Below are 21697 nucleotides of genomic sequence, written 5' to 3' on the forward strand. Positions count from 1 at the left end.
GTGATTATTGATATTTTGAGGAATTTGTGGTTTCAATTTTTTAGGCGATTGGCCTATATGAAGGAAACGACTGCTTTTTCTGTTAACAACCCCATAACACCCTCACACTTTCATCAACATGTTTTTGAAGTAATGAAGCTTTTATCATAAGGATCATATTTTCTAGTACAGTAGCTACTTGGTTAAAACGTTTGCCTTACGTCAATGACTGTACAATGCTCTGGTGCTACTCAATGATGGTTGTGCCTGTTGCGTGTCGAATAGAAATAGAGGGCGGGGACTAAAGGCAAGAAACCGCAAAGGATTAACCAATCAATGGATTCCGATACATTTTGTGGGCCTGTACATTATAATATAATTTATATTATCAGAAACTGGAGTGTATTTATTCCGCCTATTCTGTTGCAAAACGTTTCTTAAACGGAAGCAAACGAAAGGGGGAGGGAGCTACCCGAATTTGTCCAATAGAAACTAGTTTTGCTCTCTTTGCTTCTGTTTGGTTCTTAAACGGGTTCCGTAATGAATACACCCTTGATGTTGAAGTTTCCAGTACCTCGTTGTGCAGCCCACCCACCCATGAAGAGGCTTTTAACATCAAAGTTTAACCTGTGGCTAAAGTAGTTCAATTTCCGATTGACAGTAATAAATGAACGGACTTTACGCACCAGTGAAAGACACCGGATAATCGGTATTGTTTTAGGCTGACAATTGGAATTGATGTCTCATTACTCATCAATGCTAACGTCAACTGGCTGTCTAAAATTGATGTGAGATGAGGCGGCTAGCGACAACATAGCTATTCAGCAAGCTGAAGAATACTCAAAGGAAAGAGAAGAAAATACTTCACTTCTCTCACTAGTTTAACGCCAAGTGGAATTTCGTATTTGTTTTGACGAAATTGTGTTTAACTCGTGAGCAAATGTCTAAATTATAGTTAATCTTAGTCCAACACGCGCCACAGTTTTCCGACGCTTCAACTGGATCAAATAGTGACTTTTCCGCAATGGAATTCAAGTAATGGTAAGTGCGAGCTAGCCTGATTACCCAGTTCCCTTTTGATATCTCAACCAGAGATTTTGATAGTTTTTTGTTGTTGTTGCAGGGCCTACAAAGTAATTTGTTTCCAGCCAACAGTCTGACCCTGCCACACTTAGTTAACGTTAGTTCAGCCATGTACTGTATGTTTAGCTACAGTGCCTTGCAAAAGTATTCAAAAGTATTCCTTGGATATCATCACATTTTGTGTTTCAAAGTTTGATTAAAATAAATTCATGTTAGCAGGCAATATTAACTAGGGACATTGTGTCACTTCTCTTGTGTACATTGCTCGCAGAGTCGGGGTATATTCAACAGTTTGGGCTGCCTGGCTCGTTGCGAACTAATTTTCCAGAATTGTACATAATTATGACATAACATAGAACGTTGTGCAATGTAACAGCAATATTTAGACTCAGGGTTGCCACCCATTCGATAAAATACGGAATGGTTCAGTATTTCACTGAAATAATAAACGTTTTGTTTTCGAAATTATAGTTTCCAGATTTTACCATATTAATGACCAACGGCTCATATTGCTGTGTTTATTATAATTAAGTCTATGATTTGATAGAGCAGTCTGACTGAGCGGTGTTAGGCTGCTGCCTGCAGGCTCGTAAACATTTCATTCAAACTGCGTTTGCCAGAAGCTCTTAGCAATGCTTGAATCACAGCGCTGTTTATGATTTATTAAAGCCTATCAACTCCCGATATTAGGCTGGCAAAACGGGCTCGGGAGAGATGAAGGTTGAAAATCATGCGTCCTCCGATACACAACCCTTCTTAACACAGCGCCATCCAACCCGGAAGCCAACCGCACCAATGTGTCGGAGGAAACACCGTGCACCTAGCAACCTTGGTTAGCGCGCACTGCGCGATGAGACAAGGATTTCCCTACCGGCCAAACCCTCCCTAACCCGGACGACGCTAGGCCAATTGTGCGTCGCCCCATGGACCTCCCGAACCCAGACTCTCTGGTGGCGCAGCTGGCGCTGCAGTACATCACCCTTAACCACTGTGCCCTAACCTGAAACTTCTTAACTGGGAATATTGACCCACCAGCTTTCATATGTTCTGAGCAAGGAAGTTAAATGTTAGCTTTTTTTACATGGCACATATTGCACTTTTACTTTCTTCTCCAACACTTTTTGCATTTAAACCAAATTGAGCATGTTTCATTATTTATTTGAGACTAAATATATTTTATTTATGTATTATATTAAGTTAGAATAAGTGTTCATTGTTCATTCAGTATTGTTGTAATTGTCATTTTTATATATATTTATTATTGGAAAAAAATAGACGCCGATACAGTTTTAATAAAATCGACCGATTTAATCGGTATCGACCTTTTTTGGTTCTCCAATAATCGGTATTGGCGTTGAAAAATCATAGTCGGTTGACCTCTAGCCGGTACATACATTTATGCCTGAGATCTCAAATAGAAATCCATTTAAAGAGTCATTACTCATGCACTTTCTTATGTGCTTAGCAACTTGTTATATGTTAAGCAAAGCATGTGATTTCATCTTCCTAGTCTATATACCAAGCAGCCCTATCTTGATAATGGATGTGATCATCACACCCGTTTTTATTTCAGACGTTTTCATGCTTGAATGTTTCTTGAGGTGGAGAAGCAGATGGTAGTTCCTGGTTATCTGATAAATCAGTCCACGAAAGCAACCTGTGTTCTAAAGGGGGATAGGTTTGGGTTGAAGGAGATATATGATCACCATTATCACCAACCAAGATGGCGTAGCAATGAAGACGTGTTTGTTTGTTCCTCTCGTGTACCTTTGTATTTTCCATATTTTTTTGTAGATATATTTCAATTTATTTTCGATCTTTAATTCGATTATACCTTCCGGTAACCTGCCTCACCCAATGTGATACGGAATCGCTATAATTTTCAATTTTAGAACACATTCAAGAACCTCCAGAAGCTAATTAGCTACAAGCTATTTAGTCATTGTTAGCCACTGCTAGCGGCTTTTACCTTCTGCACAGATACCAGCCCTGTTTTTAGCCTGGATAATACTCGCTAGTCTACCAGTATCTGACTGTCTCTCCACAACAAAGCTGGATTCCTGCCGTAATCCCTGGACCACTACTTCTGATCTTCACAGCTAGCGAGATAGCTCACAGCCTGCAGCTAGCTAGCTCACAGCCTGCAGCTAGCTAGCACTCACCGTGGCATCCAGTACCAGAGCTATCCCTGAGGCCCACCTCCCGGCCTACTCAGCTGTTCATCCGAACCCCACTCATACACGGCAAGAGCCCAATACTCCACCGGATCCTTGCTGTATACTCTGGACCTTGGCACTGGATTACCAATGCTACTGATTGGCCACTGCCACGAAGCTAGCACCAGTTAGCTCCAGACTTGGCTGCCCTCGACCAGCACAAAAACATCCTGTGGTGGACTGCAATACCATCGAATAGTCCCCGCGATATGCAACTGTTCAGGGAAGTCAGGAACCAATACACGCAGTCAGTCAGGAAAGCAAAGGCCAGCTTTTTCAAGCAGAAATTTGCTTGTAGCTCTAACCCCCAAAAGTTCTGGTACATTGTAAAGTCCATGGAGAACAAGAGCACCTCCTCCCAGCTGCCCACTGCACTGAGGCTAGGTAACATGGCCACCACCGATTTTTAAATCCATGATTATCGAAAACTTCAACAAGCATTTCTCAACGGCTGGCCATGCCTTCCTCCTGGCTACTCCAACCTCAGCCAACAGCCCCCCCCTGAAAGAGCTACAAAACCTGGACCCGTACAAATCAGCTGGGCTGGACAATCTGGACCCTCTATTTCTGAAACTATCCGCCGCCATTGTCACAACCCCTATTACCAGCCTGTTCAACCTCTCTTTCATATCGTCTGAGATCCACAAGGATTGGAAAGCTGGAGCGGTCATCCCCCTCTTCAAAGGGGGAGACACCCTAGACCCAAACTGTTAGGCAGGGCAGGATGGATATAGGTCTATCTAAGGTCTTTGAAAGCCAAGTCAACAAACAGATCACTGACCATCTCGAATCCCACCGTAACTTCTCCGCTGTGCAATCTGGTTTCTGAGCCGGTCACGGGTGCACCTCAGCCACGCTCAAGGTACTAAACGATATCATAACCGCCATTGATAAAAGACAGTACTGTGTAGCCGTCTTCATCGACCTGGCCAAGGCTTTCGACTCTGTCAATCACCATATTCTTATCGGCAGTTTCGGTAGCCTCAGTTTTTCTAATGATTGCCTTGCCTGGTTCACCAACTACTTTGCAGACAGTTCAGTGTGTCAAATCGGAGGGCACGTTGCCCGGTCCTCTGGCAGTCTCCACAGGGTTCAATTTTCGGGCCGACTCTTTTCTCTGTATATATCAATGATGATGCTCTTGCTGCGGGCGATTCCCTGATCCACCTCTACGCAGACGACACCATTCTGTTTACTTCTGGCCCTTCCTTGGACACTGTGCTATCTAACCTCCAAACGAGCTTCAATGCCATACAACACTCCTTCCGTGGCCTCCAACTGCTCTTAAACGCTAGTAAAACCAAATGCATGCTTTTCAACCGATCGCTGCCTGCACCCGCACGCCCGACTAGCATCACCACCCTGGATGGTTCCGACCTAGAATATGTGGACATCTATAAGTACCTAGGTGTCTGGCTAGACTGTAAACTCTCCTTCCAGACTCATATCAAACATCTCCAATCTAGAGTCGGCTTTCTATTTCGCAACAAAGCCTCCTTCACTCACGCCGCCAAACTTACCCTGGTAAAACTGACTATCCTACCGATCCTCGACTTCGGTGACGTCATCTACAAAATAGCTTCCAAGACTCTACTCAGCAAACTGGATGCAGTTTATCACAGTGCCATCCGTTTTGTTACTAAAGCACCTTATACCACCCACCACTACGACCTGTATGCTCTAGTCGGCTGGCTCTCGCTACATATTCGTCACCAGACCCACTGGTTCCAGGTCATCTACAAGTCCATGCTAGGTAATGTTCCGCCTTATCTCAGTTCACTGGTCACGATGGCAACACCCACCCGTAGCACGTGCTCCAGCAGGTGTATCTCACTGATCATCCCTAAAGCCAACACCTCATTTGGCTGCCTTTCCTTCCAGTTCTCTGCTGCCTGTGACTGGAATGAATTGCAAAAATCGTTGAAATTGGAGACTTTTATCTCCCTCACCAACTTTAAACATCTGCTATCTGAGCAGCTAACCGATCGCTGCAGCTGTACATAGTCCATCGGTAAATAGCCCACCCAATTTACCTCATCCCCATACTGTTATCTATTTACTTTTCTGCTCTTTTGCACACCAGTATCTCTACATGCACATGACCATCTGATCATTTATCACTCCAGTGTTAATCTGCTAAATTGTAATTATTCGCCTACCTCCTCATGCCTTTTGCACGCAATGTATATAGACTCTATTTTTGTTTCTGTGCTCTTGACTTGTTTATTGTTTACTCCATGTGTAACTCTGTTGTCTGTTCACACTGCTATGCTTTATCTTGGCCAGGTCGCAGTTGTAAATGAGAACTTGTTCTCAACTAGCCTACCTGTTTAAATAAGGGTGAAAAAATAAATAAATAAATAAAGTTTACTACTGTATAGGCCTATTTTCTGTTTGTGCAGTCTTCTAGGAACCACATTGTGAACATCTTTGATAGAATACATTTTTAGAGGCTCAGGTTTCTTTTCTCCCTGGTGAATTGTAAACCGTGTTCTGCTCAGAGGGCTTAGGGTATTTATGTGCTTTATCATGACTCGGTACCATATACCAGGTACAGATTAACAGTAGCAATGTACATTTGTAAGCCTATAAATCCTCTTAGATTAGCAGTCTTCTTTCCTGGAGTGAAATTAAATAGTGTATTTATCTTTTATTCTTCATACAGAGTGCAGCGTTGTGATTAACAGTAGCCTAATGATCTTCTAAGCAATAGTGTGCCCTTAGGCGATATTTCCATATACTCTTATATGCTATAAAAGTTATAAAAAGGCATGTGTTATCCATGTTATTTAGAACAATGGGGTCTGTACCTCTGCAGTGTTGGAGTAGGACCAGTTTAGACTGATGGATAATAGGACCTGGGTCCAGACGGATGGATAATAGGACCTGGGTCCAGACGGATGGATAATAGGACCTGGGTCCAGACGGATGGATAATAGGACCTGGGTACACACTGATCAGTAATGAACGCTGAATTATCAAGTGCAATAAATCATCCACACCCCCTTTTTAAATCAGCTGTTTTCTTGAAGGAGCAAAGCATGCACACATTTAAAAACCATATGCTAATTATCCTTCTATTTATTAAATGTCTTGCACAATTAACTTAATTCGTTTTTATCTTTTTACACTTATGTGGGGAAATTACCCCTGTAAATGTAATTTGCTTATATGACGCACAAGTAGAGGAGAGTCTCATTTCATACAAGCGCATTTGTTTCCAAGTTTGATTTTCAAAAAGAGGAGAGTAGAGATGAGGACGGAGGTGAGCAAAGCCAACTGAGATTCCCCTATATACGGTTGCAACATTTTTGGGAAAGTTGGCAGATTTTTGAAACACTAAGTGAGCAATATGTTTGGATCATTGACAATAAAATCAGAGTATCAAATTGCAATACATATCGTATCGACACCCAAGTATCGTGATAATACCATATCGTGGGGTACCTGGCAAAAAAAAATCATAATTACCAGACCGATCAATAGACCAAGGTGTCATGGACCATTTTCTGAATGCCCAAGATAACACCAGGTGTTAATAATTGCTCTCCTATTTAAACCAGTTCTACAAGTGATGCCGCTATGCCAATGTGGCCAATGAGAGGGTAAAACCTTTTGGCCCAATTTCTTTCACCTTGGCTTTATCCTATACACATATGAAGCAGCTCATGCTTTGATATGGTATAAAAAGCAGTCAGTTATTCCTTGGATATATTGATTTGACCATGTGTAGGCTATTCATTGTCAGTGGGATCTAACTGTGTGGAAAGTGTGACTACAGTATGTGGTTGCTATAGGATTGTGCTACATGGTCTTTGGTATAGAATATCAGGAGATGCCCTTATTGATCCCAGGCAGTACTGAGACAGGTTGAAAGAAAAGAGGGAAGGACAAAGGACTGATTGTGTTCCAATGTAATAGTGGGTAATCAACTTTTTGACTTGCTGACAAAATTACATTAGAACTACTATAACTTTACTAGTACATTGTCTCGTGTCCAATATGTTATGTAATGCTAAACAGATCAAAGGCCTTGGTCTGCCCTCACTGTCTGTACCCATCCCTTCCCCCGTCCTGGCTCTAATCCTGGTGTTTTGTACCATAGGGTGTGAATTGCTGCTCGGACCTCTCTGTCTTCCCACTATGTGGACGCGTCCCTCAGGTACCTGCTGGAGTACTACACCTACCACCTGTGTGCCTTTGACTACAGGTACCGCTACCAGCCCCCGGCCCCACTGGGCTACAAGATGGAGGTGTGGGACAGGTCAGAGGGGGGACACACGTACTCCAAAGAGCAGCCAGCAATCCCGAAGGGTGCCGCTGGCGAGGGCGGCGGGTGCGTCCAGGACAGACAGGAAACAGGAAGTGATGCCTCCTGCTGCTGCAGGGGAGAAGAACCCACCTGCTGCTGCTCAGGATGACTAGCAGTAGCAGCCATGTGTGTGTGTGTGTGCGTATGCTTGCCATTTGAGCGTGCATGTTTTACACATCTGTGCAAATCACCCGCACAAAAGTGAAGAGACGGTGCAAACTGTGGTGCCTCCAAATAAGTGTTCTGTTGTGAAGGATCTGCAAAGAATTTCTGCTGTGATTGCAAGATTGGCCTTTTGGCTGTAAGTTGGTTGGGTTGTCACTGCAGCAACCCCATCCCTTTTTAGTCCTTGTTTTATATTTAACATGAATGTTAGCTCATACCAGTTTTAATCCATGTTGTTTTAATTATCTCAGTTCCTTAACCACTTTCTTAAGACGCATGAAATAATTATTGGATGATTTACTGGCTGATTTTTGGATTAGCTTCGCATACCCTAGTCAAAACCTAAGCTACTTGGGGTTGAAAACCAAGCCTGGTCTTAGATCTGCATTAATACCTGTAGAGACGGGTGAAAAGAGTATCTGTAATTAGACGTGGGAAAAAAACAGCAGTTCTTTCAGCCTCACTGATTCCCCCCCCCCCCACTCCTTTTGGAGGGAGAAAGAGGAATCCTAGCAGACCTGGCTTTCCCTATTCTCTATCAGACCCAGTAGCTTGTGCCTTGTAAATCATGATTGTAAGCCCCGTCAGCTGCACATTTTGACACTGCACTGTGACAAGTCTAAGAATGATCTTTTCAGAGAGGAGATATCTCATTGTTTATACATTCCACAGATCTCGGCCAATAGGAAGGCCTTATGTTGGGAGGTAGAGATGCCTTTTGGACATGTCGCTTGAACCTACCTGTGCATGATCAATTCAGCTATCTCTGTTGGATTAGGTAATATTTCGTTCATTTGTTTTATTTATACTGAACCAAAATGTAAACGCAACATGTAAAGTGTTGGTCCCATCTTACATGAGCTTAAATAAATGTTCCATACGCACAAAAAGCTTATTTCTCTAAAATGTGTTTACATCCCTGTTAGTGAACATTTTTCCTTTGCTAAGGTGATTCATCCACTTGATAGGTGTGGCATATCAAAAAGTTGATTAAACAGCATGATAATTACACAAGTGCACCTTGGCAGTACGTCCAACCGGTTTCACAACCACAGAACACTTGTAACCACACCCGCCCAGGACCTCAACATCTGGCTTCTTCACCTGCGGAATCGTCTGAGACCAGCCCCCCGGACAGCTGATGAAAGAAATTTGTATTTCTATCTGTAATAATTTCCCCTGTGTGGGAGAACTCATTCTGATTGTCTGGGCCTTGCTCTCCCATGGCTGTGCCCCTGCCCTGTCATGTGAAATCCATAGATTAGGGCCTAATTCATTTATTTAAATGAACTGATTTCCTTATAAGAACTGTAATGCCATAAAATCAGTGAAATTGTTGCATTTATATTTTTGTTCAGAATACAGTGCCTTCAGAAAGTATTCAGACCCATTAACTTTTTTCACATTTAGTTTTTTTCCTCATCAATCTGCACACACTATCCCATAATGACAAAGCAAAAACTGTTTTTTAGATATGTTTTTTAAAATTTGTAATAAATTAGCAAAAATCACAGTAAGTATTCAGACCCTTTACTCAGTACTTTGAAGCACTTTTGGCAGCAATTACAGCATCGAGTCTTCTCGGGGATGACGTTACAAGCTTGGCACACCTGTATTTGGGGAGTTTCTCCCATTTCTTCTTTGCAGATCTTCTCAAGCTCTGTCAGGTTGGATGGGGAGTGTTGCTGCACAGCTGAAAAACATCCCCACAGTCTGATGCTGCACCCCCATGCTTCAACTTAGGGATGGTGCCATGTTTCCTCCAGATGTGACGCTTGGCATTGAGGCCAAATAGTTCAATTCTGGTTTCATCAGACCAGAGAATCTCTTGTTTCTCATGGTCTAAGAGTCTTTTGGTGCCATTTGGCATACTCCAAGCTGGCTGTCATCTGCCTTTTACTGAGGAGTGGCTTCCGTCTGGCCACTCTACCATAAAGGCCTGATTGGTGGAGTGCTGCAGAGATGGTTGTCCTTCCTAAAGGTTCTCCCATCTCCACAGAGGAGCTCTGTCAGAGTGACCGAGACCCTTCTCCGATTGCTCAGTTTGGCCGGGCGGTCAGCTCTAGAAAGAGTCTTGGTGGATCCAGACTTCTTAATTTAAGAATGATGGAGACCACTGTGTTCTTGGGGTCCATCAATGCTGCAGAAATGTTTTGGTACCTTTCCCCAGCTCTGTGCCTCAACGCAATTCTGTTTCTGACCTCTACGGACAATTCCTTCAACCTCATGGCTTGGCTTTTGCTCTGACATGCGCTGTCAACTGTGGGGTCTTCTATATAGACAGGTGTGTGCCTTTCCAAATCATGTCCAATCAATTGAATTTACCACAGGTGGACTCCAAGTTGTAGAAACATCTTAAGGGTGATCAATGGAAACAGGATGCTCCTGAGCTCAATTTAGAGTCTCATAGCGGAGGGTATGAGTACTTCTGTATAGGTATTTCTATTTTTTAATAATAAATTAGCAAAAATGTCAAACCTTTTTTCACCTTGCCATTATGGGGTATTGTGTGTGTGGATTGCTGTGGATAATTTCTTTAAAAAAAATCAATTTTAGAATAAGGCTTTAACAAAATGTGGAAAAAGTTAAGGGGTCTGAATACTTTCCCGAGGGCACTGTATATGGAGGATTGTCAGGGATTGTGGTGCTTCTACATACACAGAGTTTTATTACAGATAGAAATACTCCTCAGTTTCTTCAGCTGTCCGGTTGGCTGGTCTGACGATCCTTCAGGTGATGCTGGATTTGGAGATCTTGGGCTGGTATGGTTACACGTGGTCTGTAGTTGTGAGGCCAGTTTGACATACTACCAAATTCTCAAAAACGACGTTGGAGGTGGCTTAAGGTAGACTAATGAACATTCAATTCTCTGGCAACAGCTCTGGTGGACATTCCTGCAGTCAGCATGCCAACTTCCTGCTCCCTCAAAACGTGAGACATATGTGGCATTGTGTTGTGACAAAACTGCACATTTTAGCAGCTCTGTGTAATGATCATACTGTTTAATCAGCTTCTTGATATGCCACACCTGTCGGGTGGATGGATTATCTTGGCAAAGGAGAAATGCTCACTAACACGGATGTAAACAAATTTGTTCACAAAATTGGAGAGAAGGAAGCTTTTTGTGCATATGGAACATTTCTGGGATCTTTTATTTCAGCTCATGAAACATGGGACCAACACTTTAAATGTTGCGTTCTATATTTTGGTTCTGTGTAGTTTACATTCTTGTCAAAGGGAACAGTGTACAGGACTCTGTTTTATTTATGTATATGTATGTTTAAGAAGAGTTAGAGTTAAATGTAATCAATTTAATGAAAAGTGCTTTAACCAGCATATTAAAGAAAGACATTTTACTTTTACCTTTGGGTCAATTGTGCTTTCTTCTGTTTTGAATGGGATTGAGGGGAGGGGTAGTTAAGTTTTAGGGTCATATATGGTTATATACCCATTTTTTTATTATTATTATTATTATTATTATTATAGGGGGATAAAACCATACTTTACAGTATGTTCTCAAAGGTGTGAGTTTACTCAGCTGTGTATTTCTTATCTCTCCCCACCCAGATGGGCTGAATTAGACTGATTTTATTGACTGAACAATCATCTCAGAGACCGAGGAGCTCCATGGTTACCAAAGATTGGTTGGTATATTATCATGTTCAACAAAGCCCTTCATATGGTATAACATACCTAATGTACTACGACCATGTCTAACATAACATAGAAACAATGTTCAATACAAAAATAACATTATTCATTTGCAATACTTTATGTGTGTTACAGATATTCATTCATTCTCTTATAGTGGTGACAAAAAGTAAAAAATAGTGGTATCACAGCAAGAATGGTTTCTTAGTGGAAAATAAGGTAACTCCGGATGAATGATGTGTATACAGTCTGGCGTAGTGCAGTCTGCTGTGCTGTGTTTGGTAGGATGAAAGGGACGACGCGGGACCCTATACACCGGGTACGAATCTGAGCAGAGATGGAACAAGAAAAACGTAGCTCAACTCATTGGTCAGATCTAGAAAGATGACAGAGCACCACTAAGAACTAGCACAGGGCTGATAACTAGTACAATCTTAGTTGCTTTCTTTTAGTGATTGTTTAATCATTTAATATGAAGATTCAACTCACTCCATATTAGACCATAATGGTCTCTAACCGATATGGGTCTCAATCACATGACTTTGGAGTGTTGTTTTTGTACTGATTGGTCATTTCATGTAAAGACCTACTTGCCTCAGTCTCCCTTTCTTGATGAGAATGCCTCCTCTTGGCTGTGGGTATACCTCCTCCCTCCAGGGCTGAGGGATGGCTATCAACAGCACAGATCAACAAGTTAAACAGGCTTAGTTAGTAAACACGTTACCCAGCATTCTTTAGCCATAATCTACTTTGGCATTTAGGAATTCCAGAAAGTGCCACTGGAGGGCAGACTGTCTCCAGGATTTGTTTTCCCTCTACCCATCAATAGATCTGTGTAGCATATCATAGCTAGTTACTCACCTGACCCAGAGCTCCTGCGACCCAGGAGGCCCACAAAGACATCATCCATGTCCCCTACAGAAAAAAAGTCTGGTTCTTTAAAAACTTTATCATTACATAGTGTATCCAAGGTGTTGGATAAGATTTGACTTACTGATCTTACTTCTTTGTGATGGTAGCTCATTTACACCTGAAAATAATGATTGCATATTACTGTATGTTGTTACCACAATCTAAATGCTGCATTTTACTGAATTTGTCTTCAGATGCATTAGTCACAGACAAGCTGCCTTCGATAAACCTACTGTGTATCTGCATAAATCCATAATGCACGCGGCCATCCATATTGAAGAACCGGCTACCAGTGATGGCAAACAAAGGTTCTTTAGGACCCCGGAGTCCCAGACTCTCACCTGCACTCCTCCTGCCCATCAGACCCACAAAGCTGTCGTCGTGAATGTCCCTGTACCTCTTAAAATGAGTTAAATCACTGCTGAGGTAATATGGGCTGTCCTGGGAAAGCAGAGAGTTTGTATCAATAAATTTACTTAGTTTTGAAATGTTTTTTTAATTTGTGAGATACAAAGACCTACGGCTACAAGACCCAATATGAGAAGACGGCAAAACCTTATTCTTAGAAATGTAATTTAAATACTAGAACAGTGTCTACCTGCAGTATTGAGTTGTAGGAGTCCTCTTCACAGTCTGACTCCATGGGACATGAGATGAGGATAACCAAGAAAGTCAATATGGCCTGCGCACAGCCGTGTCTCATCATCACTATGCTGTCCAGGTGGGATAGTGTTCTCTGCAAACTAAGTCAGGAGAAAAGACAGCCATGCCAACCATGAGAAACAGGGTATTTTTTACCTTTATTTAACTAGGCAAGTCGGTTAACTTCTTCGATATAGGGGGCGCTCTTTTAATTTTTGGATAAAAAAATGTTCCCGTTTTAAACAAGATATTTTGTCAAGAAAAGATGCTCAACTATGCATATAATTGACAGCTTTGGAAAGAAAACACTCTGACGTTTCCAAAACTGCAAAGATATTATCTGTGAGTGCCACAGAACTAATGCTACAGGCGAAACCAAGATGAAATTTCATACAGGAAATGCCTCAGATTTTGAATGCGCTGTGTTCCAATGTCTCCTTACATGGCTGTGAATGAGCCTACACTTTCTGTCATTTCCCCAAGTTGTCTGCAGCATTGTGACGTATTTGTAGGCATATCATTGGAAGATTGAGCATAAGAGACTACATTTACCAGGTGTCCGCTTGGTGTCCTACGTCGAAATTATTGAGCAATCTCCAGCTGCGTCCACTTTTCATTTGGTTCAGAGAAGAAAGGCAACGGCCACGAATGATTTATCATCGAATAGATATGTGAAAAACACCTTGAGGACTGATTCTAAACAACGTTTGCCATGTCTCTGTCGATATTATGGAAAAAAGTTTGGCGTTATAATGACTGAATTTTCGGGGGGTTTTCTAAGGCAAACGTGATGAAGAAAACGGAGCGATTTTTCCTACACAAATAATATTTTTGGAAAAACTGAACATTTGCTATCTAACTGAGAGTCTCCTCATTGAAAACATCCAAAGTTCATCAAAGGTGAATGATTTTATTTGAATGCTTTTCTTGTTTTTGTGAAAATGTTGCCTGCTGAATGCTAGGCTTAATGCTATGCTAGCTATCAATACTCTTACACAAATGCTTGTGTAGCTATGGTTGAAAAGCATATTTTGAAAATCTGAGATGACAGTGTTGTTAACAAAAGGCTAAGCTTGTGAGCCAATATATTCATTTCATTTCATTTGCGATTTTCATGAATAGTTAACGTTGCATTATGCTAATGAGCTTGAGGCTATGATTACGCTCCCGGATACGGGATTGCTCGACGCTAGAGGTTAAGAACAAATTCTTATTTTCAATGATGGCCTAGGAACAGTGGGTTAACTGCCTGTTCAGGGGCAGAACGACAGATTTGTACTTTGTCACCTCGGGGATTTGAACTTGTAACCTTTCGGTTACTTGTCCAACGCTCTAACCACTATGCTACCCTGCCGCCCCATGAGTAAAATGTGCCAGCTCAGCGCTACAGTGCTCCTAGCCGTGCTAACCGTGGCAGGCGTTGTACTGGTCGCACGGTGTCCCCAGTACGCATGCTTAGCCCTTTGCGCTACATCCCAGCTCCCCACATCTACCGTGCTAGTGTGAAGATCCAGCCAGAGCGAATGGTGCCAGCCCTGCTCTAAAGATAGCCAGTACGCCTTCACGGTCCGGTCCATCCAGTGCCACCTCTCACCAGCCTTCCGGTGGCAGCCCCCCGCACCAGGCTGTCTCTCCGTCCTTTTGCCACAGGTGCTCCCGCCGGTCCAGCGCTGCTAGCGCCTTCCGCTCTGGACAAGCGGGAGACCCTAGCAGCTCTGGACAGACGGGAGACTCTAGCAGCTCTGGAGAGACGGAAGGCACTAGCAGCGCTGGACAGGCGGGAGCACCTGTAGCCAAAGGACGGAGAGACAGCCTGGTGCGGGGGACTGCCTGTCCAGAGCTGCTAGAGTCTCCCGCCTGTCCAGAGCCGCTAGAGTCTCCCGCCTGTCCAGAGCCGCCAGAGTCTCCCGCCTGTCCAGAGCCGCCAGTCTAGCATGGAGCCGCCAGAGCCGTCAGTGAGCATGGAGCCGCCAGAGCCGCCAGTCAGCCAGGAGCCGCCAGAGCCATCAACCAGCCAGGAGCCGCCAGAACCACCAGCCAGCCAGGAGCCGCCAGTCGGCATGGATCCGCCAGAGCCATCAGTGGACATGGAGCCGCCAGTCAGCCAGGAGCCGCCAGAGCCGTTAGCCAGCCAGGAGCCGCCAGAACCGCCAGCCAGCCAGGAGCCGCCAGAACCGCCAGCCAGCCAGGATCCGCCAGAGCCGCCAGCCAGCCAGGATCCGCCAGAGCCGCCAGCCAGGATCCGCCAGAGCCATCAGTGAGCATGGAGCCGCCAGAGCCGTCAGCCAGCCAGGAGCCGCCAGAACCGCCAGCCAGGATCCGCCAGAGCCGCCAGCCAGGATCCGCCAGAGCCGTCAGCCAGCCAGGATCCGCCAGAGCCTTCACCCAGCCAGGAGCCGCCAGAAATCTCAGCCAGCCAGGAGCCACCAGAGCCGCCAGCCAGCCAGGAGCCGCCAGAGCCGCCAGCCAGCCAGAATCTGCCAAAGCCGCCAGCCAGCCAGGATCCGCCAGAGCCGTCAGCCAGCCAGGATCTGCCAGAGCCGTCAGCCAGCCAGGATCCGCCAGAGCCTTCACCCAGCCAGGAGCCGCCAGAAACCTCAGCCAGCCAGGAGCCGCCAGAGCCGCCAGCCAGGAGCCGCCAGAACCGCCAGCCAGCCAGGATCCGCCAGAGCCGCCAGCCAGCCAGGATCCGCCAGAGCTGCCAGCCAGGATCCGCCAGAGCCATCAGTGAGCATGGAGCCGCCAGAGCCGTCAGCCAGCCAGGAGCCGCCAGAACCGCCAGCCAGGATCCGCCAGAGCCGCCAGCCAGGATCTGCCAGAGCCGTCAGCCAGCCAGGATCCGCCAGAGCCTTCACCCAGCCAGGAGCCGCCAGAAATCTCAGCCAGCCAGGAGCCGCCAGCCAGCCAGGAGCCGCCAGAGCCGCCAGCCAGCCAGAATCTGCCAACGCCGCCAGCCAGCCAGGATCTGCCAGAGCCGCCAGCCAGGATCCGCCAGAGCCTGCCAGAGCCGTCAGCCAGCCAGGATCCGCCAGAGCCGCCAGCCAGCCAGGAGCCGCCAGAACCGCCAGCCAGCCAGGAGCCGCCAGAGCCGCCAGCCAGCCAGGATCCGCCAAAGCCGCCAGCCAGCCAGGAGCCGCCAGAACCGCCAGCCAGGATCCGCCAGAGCTGCCAGCCAGGATCTGCCAGAGCCGTCAGCCAGCCAGGATCTGCCAGAGCCGTTAGCCATGGATCCGCCAATCAGCCAGGAGCCGCCAGAGCCGTCAGCCAGCCAGGAGCCGCCAGAACCGCCAGCTAGCCAGGAGCCGCCAGAGCCGCCAGCCAGCTAGGATCCGCCAGATTTTCAAAAAATGCTTTTCAACCATAGCTACACAAGCATTTGTGCTAGCATAGCATTAAGCCTAGCATTCAGCAGGCAACATTTTCACAAAAACAAGAAAAGCATTCAAATAAAATCATTTACCTTTGAAGAAATTTGGATGTTTTCAATGAGGAGACTCTCAGTTAGATAGCAAATGTTCAGTTTTTCCAAAAAGATTATTTGTGTAGGATAAATCGTTCCGTTTTGTTCATCACGTTTGGCTAAGAAAAAAAAAAACGAAAATTCAGTCATTACAACGCAAACTTTTTTCCAAATTAACTCCATAACATCGACAGAAACATGGCAAACGTTGTTTAGTATCAATCCTCAAGTTGTTTTTCACATCTTTCGATGAGAAATCATTTGGGGCAGTTGACTTTCTCTTCTGAATCAAATGGAAACGTGCATGCACCTGGAGATTACGCAATAGTTTCGACGGAGGACACCGAGCGGACACCTGGTAAATGTAGACTCTTATGGTCAATTTTCCAATGATTTGCCTACAAATATGTCACAATGCTGCAAACACCTTGGGGAAACGACAGAAAGTGTAGGCTCATTCCTTGCGCAATCACAGCCATATAAGGAGACATTGGAACACAGCGCCTCCAAAATCTGGCTCACTTCCTGTATGAAATTTAATCTTGGTTTCGCCTGTAGCATTAGTTCTGGGGTACTCACAGACAATATCTTTGCAGTTTTGGAAACGTCAGAGTGTTTTCTATCCAAAGCTGTCAATTATATGCATAGTCGAGCATCTTTTCGTGACAAAATAGCTTGTTTAAAACGGGATTGTTTTTCATCCAAAAATGAAATACTGCCCCCAGAGGTTCAAGAGGTTAACAGAAGGCTAAGCTTGTGAGTGAATATATTTCTTTCATTTAATTTGCGATTTTCACGAATAGTTAACGTTGCGTTATGCTAATGAGCTTGAGGCTATGATTACACTCCCGGATATGGGATTGCTTGACGCAAGAAGCCTTTTGGACCTAGACTTGGCGCTCCAGGACCGCTTGCCGTGATGTAGCAGAGAGAATAGTCTATGACTAGAGTGGCTGGAGTCCTTAGCAATTATTTGGGCCTTCCTCTGACACCACCTGGTATAGAGGTCCTGGTGGCAGGAATTTTGTCCCAGTGATGTACTGGGCCGTAAGCACTACCCTCTGTACTGTCTTGCGGTCGGAGGTCGAGCAGTTGCCATACCAGGCGGTGATGCAACCAGTCAGGATGCTCTCGATGGTGCAGCTGTAGAACCTTTTGAGGATATGAGGACCATGCCAAATCTCCTCCTAAGGGGGAATAGGTATTGTCATGCCCTCTTCACAACTGTCTTGGTGTGTTTGGACCATTTTCGTTTGTTGATGATGTGTACATCAAGAAACTTTAAGCTCTCAACGTCCTCCACTACAACCCCGTTGATGAGAATGGGGGCGTACTCGGTCCTCATTTTTCTGTAGTCCCGAATCATCTCCTTTGTCTTGATCTCATTGAGGGTGAGGTTGTTATCATGGTACCACACTGACAGGTCTGACAGGTCTCTAACCTCAGGTCTCTAACCTCCTCCCTATAGTCTCATCATTGATCAGGCCTACCATTGTTGTGTCGTCGGCAAACTTAATGATGGTGTTGGAGTCGTGCATGGCCATGCAGTCATGGGTGAACATGGAGTACTGGAGGGACTGAGCACGCCTCCTGAGGGGCCCCTGTGTTGAGGATCAGCGTGGCAGATGTGTTGTTAGCTACCCTTACCACCTGGGGATGGCCCGTCAGGAAGTCCAGGATTCAGTTGCAGAGAGAGGTGTTTAGTCCCAGAGTCCTTAGTTTTGAGGTTACTATGGTGTTAAATTCTGAGTTGTAGTCAATGAATAGCATTTTCACGAAGGTGTTCCTTTTGTCCAGGTGGGAAAGAACAGTGTGGAGTGCAATAGAGATATGCAAATTGGAATTGGTCCAGGGTTTCTGGGGGGATGGTGTTGATGTGAGCCATGACCAGCCTTTTAAAGCACTTCTTTGCTACAGATGTGAGTGCTACGGGTCGGTAGTCATTTAGGCAAGAGCGTCTGCTAAATGACTTAAATGTAAATGTAAATGTACCTTGGTGTTCTTGGGCACAGAGACTATGGTGGTCTGCTTGAAACGTGTTAGTATTACAGACTCCGTCAGGGACTGGTTGAAAATGTTAGTGGAGACACATCTGTCAGTTGGTCAGCGCATGCTTAAAGTAAACGTCCTGGTTAATCTTATTCACATCAGCTACTGAGAGTGTGATCACACAATCGTCTGGAACAGCTGATGCTCTCATGCATGCTTCACTATTGCTTGCCTCGAAGCGATGATAACAAATAGGGATATTTTCTGTATACCACCCCTACCTTGCCTCAAAGGCATTAAGAAGGAAATAAATTCCACAAATTAACTTTTAAGAAGGCACACCTGTTAATTGAAATGCATTCCAGGTGACTACCTCATGAACCTGGTTGAGAGAATGCCAAGAGTGTGCAAAGCTGTCATCAAGGCAAAGGGTGGCTATTTTGAAGAATCTCAAATATAACATATATTTTGACTTGTTTAACTATTTTTTGGTTACTACAGGATTCGACATGTTATTTCATAGTTTTGATGTCTTCACTATTATTTTACATTGTAGAAAATAGTACAAAATAAAGAAAAACCCTTGAATGAGTAGGTGTGTCCAAACGTTTGACCGGTACTGTATGTTTGGAGCAAATCCAACACAACACATCACTGAGTAACTGCCTCTGTATTTTCTAGCATGGTGGTGGCTGCATCATGGTATGGGTATGCTTGACATTGGAAAAAACTGGTGGGGTTTTCAGGATAAAATTGAACTGGATGGAGCTGAGCACAGGAAAAATCCTAGAGGAAAACCTGCTTCAGTCTGCTTTACACCAGACACTGGGAGAGGAATTCACGTTTCAGCAGGACAATAACATACAACGCAAAGTCAAATCTACAATGGAGGCGCTTGCCAAGAAGACAGTGAATGTTCCTGAGTTACCGTTTTGACTTAAATCTGCTTAAAAATCTTTTGTAAGACTGGCTGTCAAAAAATGGCTGTCTAGTCATTATCACCAGCATCTTGACAGAGCTTCTAGAAAGAATTTTGAAATAATAATAATGGGCAAAAATTGCACAATCCAGGTGTTCAAAGCTGATATAGACTTGCCCAAGAAGAATCCCAGCTGTAAATGACGCCAACGATGTTTCTAACATGTATTGACTTGATGAGTTGAATACTTATGCAACAACAATATTTCAGTTATTTAATTTGTATTCATCTTTAAAATAAAATATATTTTGTTCTTCCACTTTCACATTAAAGGTTATTTTGTGTAGATTGTTGACAACAAATTACAATTAAATCAATGTTAATCCCACTTTGTAACACAATAACGTGTGAAGAAAAGCATCTGAAAATGCTTTTGCAAGGCACTGAATATGCTATAGCTTTGAGAGTTACCTGTAGACTTTTTTAACTAAAAAGACATCAGACTACAAGGAATAATGTCTATCTTTTGACAAGTCAGTTTAGCTAAGAATTTTACACTTTTTTTATGATAAAATAAATAATACAAAACAGTAAAAAATGGATTACTTTAAAACTAAAACATGTTTTCTCCCCAAGGATGCATGCATTAACAATACAAAAATGATTACCTTATTGATATTTGTTCTTATGTCGATGACAGAGAGAACCTGATGCTTCTTTTTCCGTATAGCCCTCCTATGTTCTACAATGAAAAGGAAATGTCCTGTAGAAATTCCACCACAAATGATCTCTCCCAATATCTGCCTGATTATTATAGGTACAGCAGAGCACACATGCTCCAATCAGGGTTCAACCAGCTACCCCATCTCTCTCCCTCTCTCTCTCCCTCTCGCTCTCTAACCATCTCTCTCTCACCATCTCTCTTTCTCACCATCTCTCTCTCTCTCTCCCTCTCTCACACCATCTCTCTCCCTCACTATCTCTCTCTCATCTCTTTCTTTCTTTATCTCTCTTGCTCTCATCATACATAGTAACAGGTGCATAACATTTGATTATAACCAAAGGATATTGCAATACTCATGACCTTTTACCACAAAGGTAGGCTACTGTATGAATAACTAACAGATAACTCGAGAAGTAGAGAATTGCAATACCATTTCCCAATCCCAATGAATTGTTTCCATCACACTGGTAATGCAGTGGTTTAGGGGCATTCTAACAGTTCCAAGTCATTGCATTTACAGTAGACAACTGTATGTGGCAAGAGACAGATGCTGTCAACCTAAACTACATTTTATGCATACTGTATTATCCTCTCAATAAATTGCATACCTCTGAGTAAATGTGTCTTTTGTACCCATACTTCATTCCAATTATGTCAAGGTCAGTGGATGAATCATTTACATTATTCATGAGGTCAAATTAGGGCCTTTACAAGCTCTCTGCGTAAAATGGCTGTTTCACAATGTAACTTTCTTATTGTGTTCAGATAATAGGGAGAGGTAGTGTGGGTTTGAGGTCACCGTTTTTAATAAGATGCTATCTCAGCTTGATCAAACAAAATGTTCAATCTTTTCAACTTTCTTTGTCTGATTTGTGCCAAAAAAGTGAAAATCTGTCAGTAGTTGGGTGGCCCTGACATTTCCAGGGAAATGAGAAGATGATTGAAAGATGGGGGCAGTCATGACTGTAGCCTCCTACAATCCCGAGACAGAAGGAACAACTTTTAATTAGACCATTGAGGGTGGATGATTGAACCATTGAGTGTGGCACCATTAGTCTCTATACAGTGAGTATCTAACTGTCCTCTGCATTGAGCATGCTGGAGCAGCTCGCCATTCTAAATGCTTTCTATAGCATTGTGACTGCGGAAATTCTTTTGTAACCTTTATTCACTTTATCACATATCACAAAAAGGTTTGATGAATCTGTGCGTGTGTGTGTTGGGGGGGGTGTCTTGTGGGTGTTTGCATCTCCATCTGTGTCTGTGCTTCTGGTGCTGACTCATGGAGATGTATCAGTCTCTACATGTGGCAGATATCTTGGACAAGGGGGTTGGGGCATTGAATTTTCATTGAATATAATTGTAATTACTTGTGCTGGAAAAAGTACCCAATTGTCATACTTGAGTAAAAGTAAAGATACCTTAATAGAAAATGACTCATGTTAAAGTGAAGGTCACCCAGCAAAATACTACTTGGGTAAAAGTCTAAAAGTAGTTGGTTTTAAACAGGGGCGCAACATTGGTTTTATAATTTGGGGGGACATAACAATAATTATTATTATAAAAACTCCAAACAGCCTAACCGACTGCTCGGAGGCATCCGCACTGTCCTAAAGCCCACTGTTGCCTTGTTTTGTAACACATT

The 21697-nt window shown here is 43.9% G+C and overlaps 1 protein-coding gene and 1 long non-coding RNA gene across 8 annotated transcripts; one reads left to right on the plus strand and one right to left on the minus strand.

Moving 5' to 3' along the window:
• Positions 1-532: 532 nt before the first annotated feature.
• Positions 533-11117, plus strand: LOC135541942 (uncharacterized). The gene is made up of 2 exons (XR_010456014.1): positions 533-1020; positions 7384-11117. It is a non-coding gene; the product is annotated as an uncharacterized LOC135541942 (long non-coding RNA).
• A 264-nt stretch (positions 11118-11381) lies between these two features.
• LOC135541941 (uncharacterized) lies at positions 11382-20200 on the minus strand. Of its 7 annotated transcripts, none has more exons than XM_064968454.1 (7): positions 19997-20200; positions 12917-13061; positions 12552-12759; positions 12410-12436; positions 12268-12321; positions 11997-12076; positions 11382-11733 (listed from the first exon to the last, which is right to left on the minus strand). In XM_064968454.1, exons 2-7 carry the CDS (start codon positions 13022-13024, stop codon positions 11611-11613), a joined length of 600 nt encoding a protein of 199 aa, XP_064824526.1. In that variant the 5' UTR covers positions 13025-13061; positions 19997-20200; the 3' UTR covers positions 11382-11610. The 7 variants fall into 7 exon arrangements, with proteins under 7 accessions (XP_064824526.1, XP_064824525.1, XP_064824529.1 ...); XM_064968453.1 differs by having other exon boundaries at positions 12401-12436; XM_064968457.1 differs by having other exon boundaries at positions 12660-12759; positions 19997-20195.
• Positions 20201-21697: the final 1497 nt, after the last annotated feature.

The sequence above is a fragment of the Oncorhynchus masou genome, chromosome 6, assembly GCF_036934945.1.
Source record: "Oncorhynchus masou masou isolate Uvic2021 chromosome 6, UVic_Omas_1.1, whole genome shotgun sequence".
In the NCBI taxonomy this organism is placed as follows: Eukaryota; Metazoa; Chordata; class Actinopteri; order Salmoniformes; family Salmonidae; genus Oncorhynchus; species Oncorhynchus masou.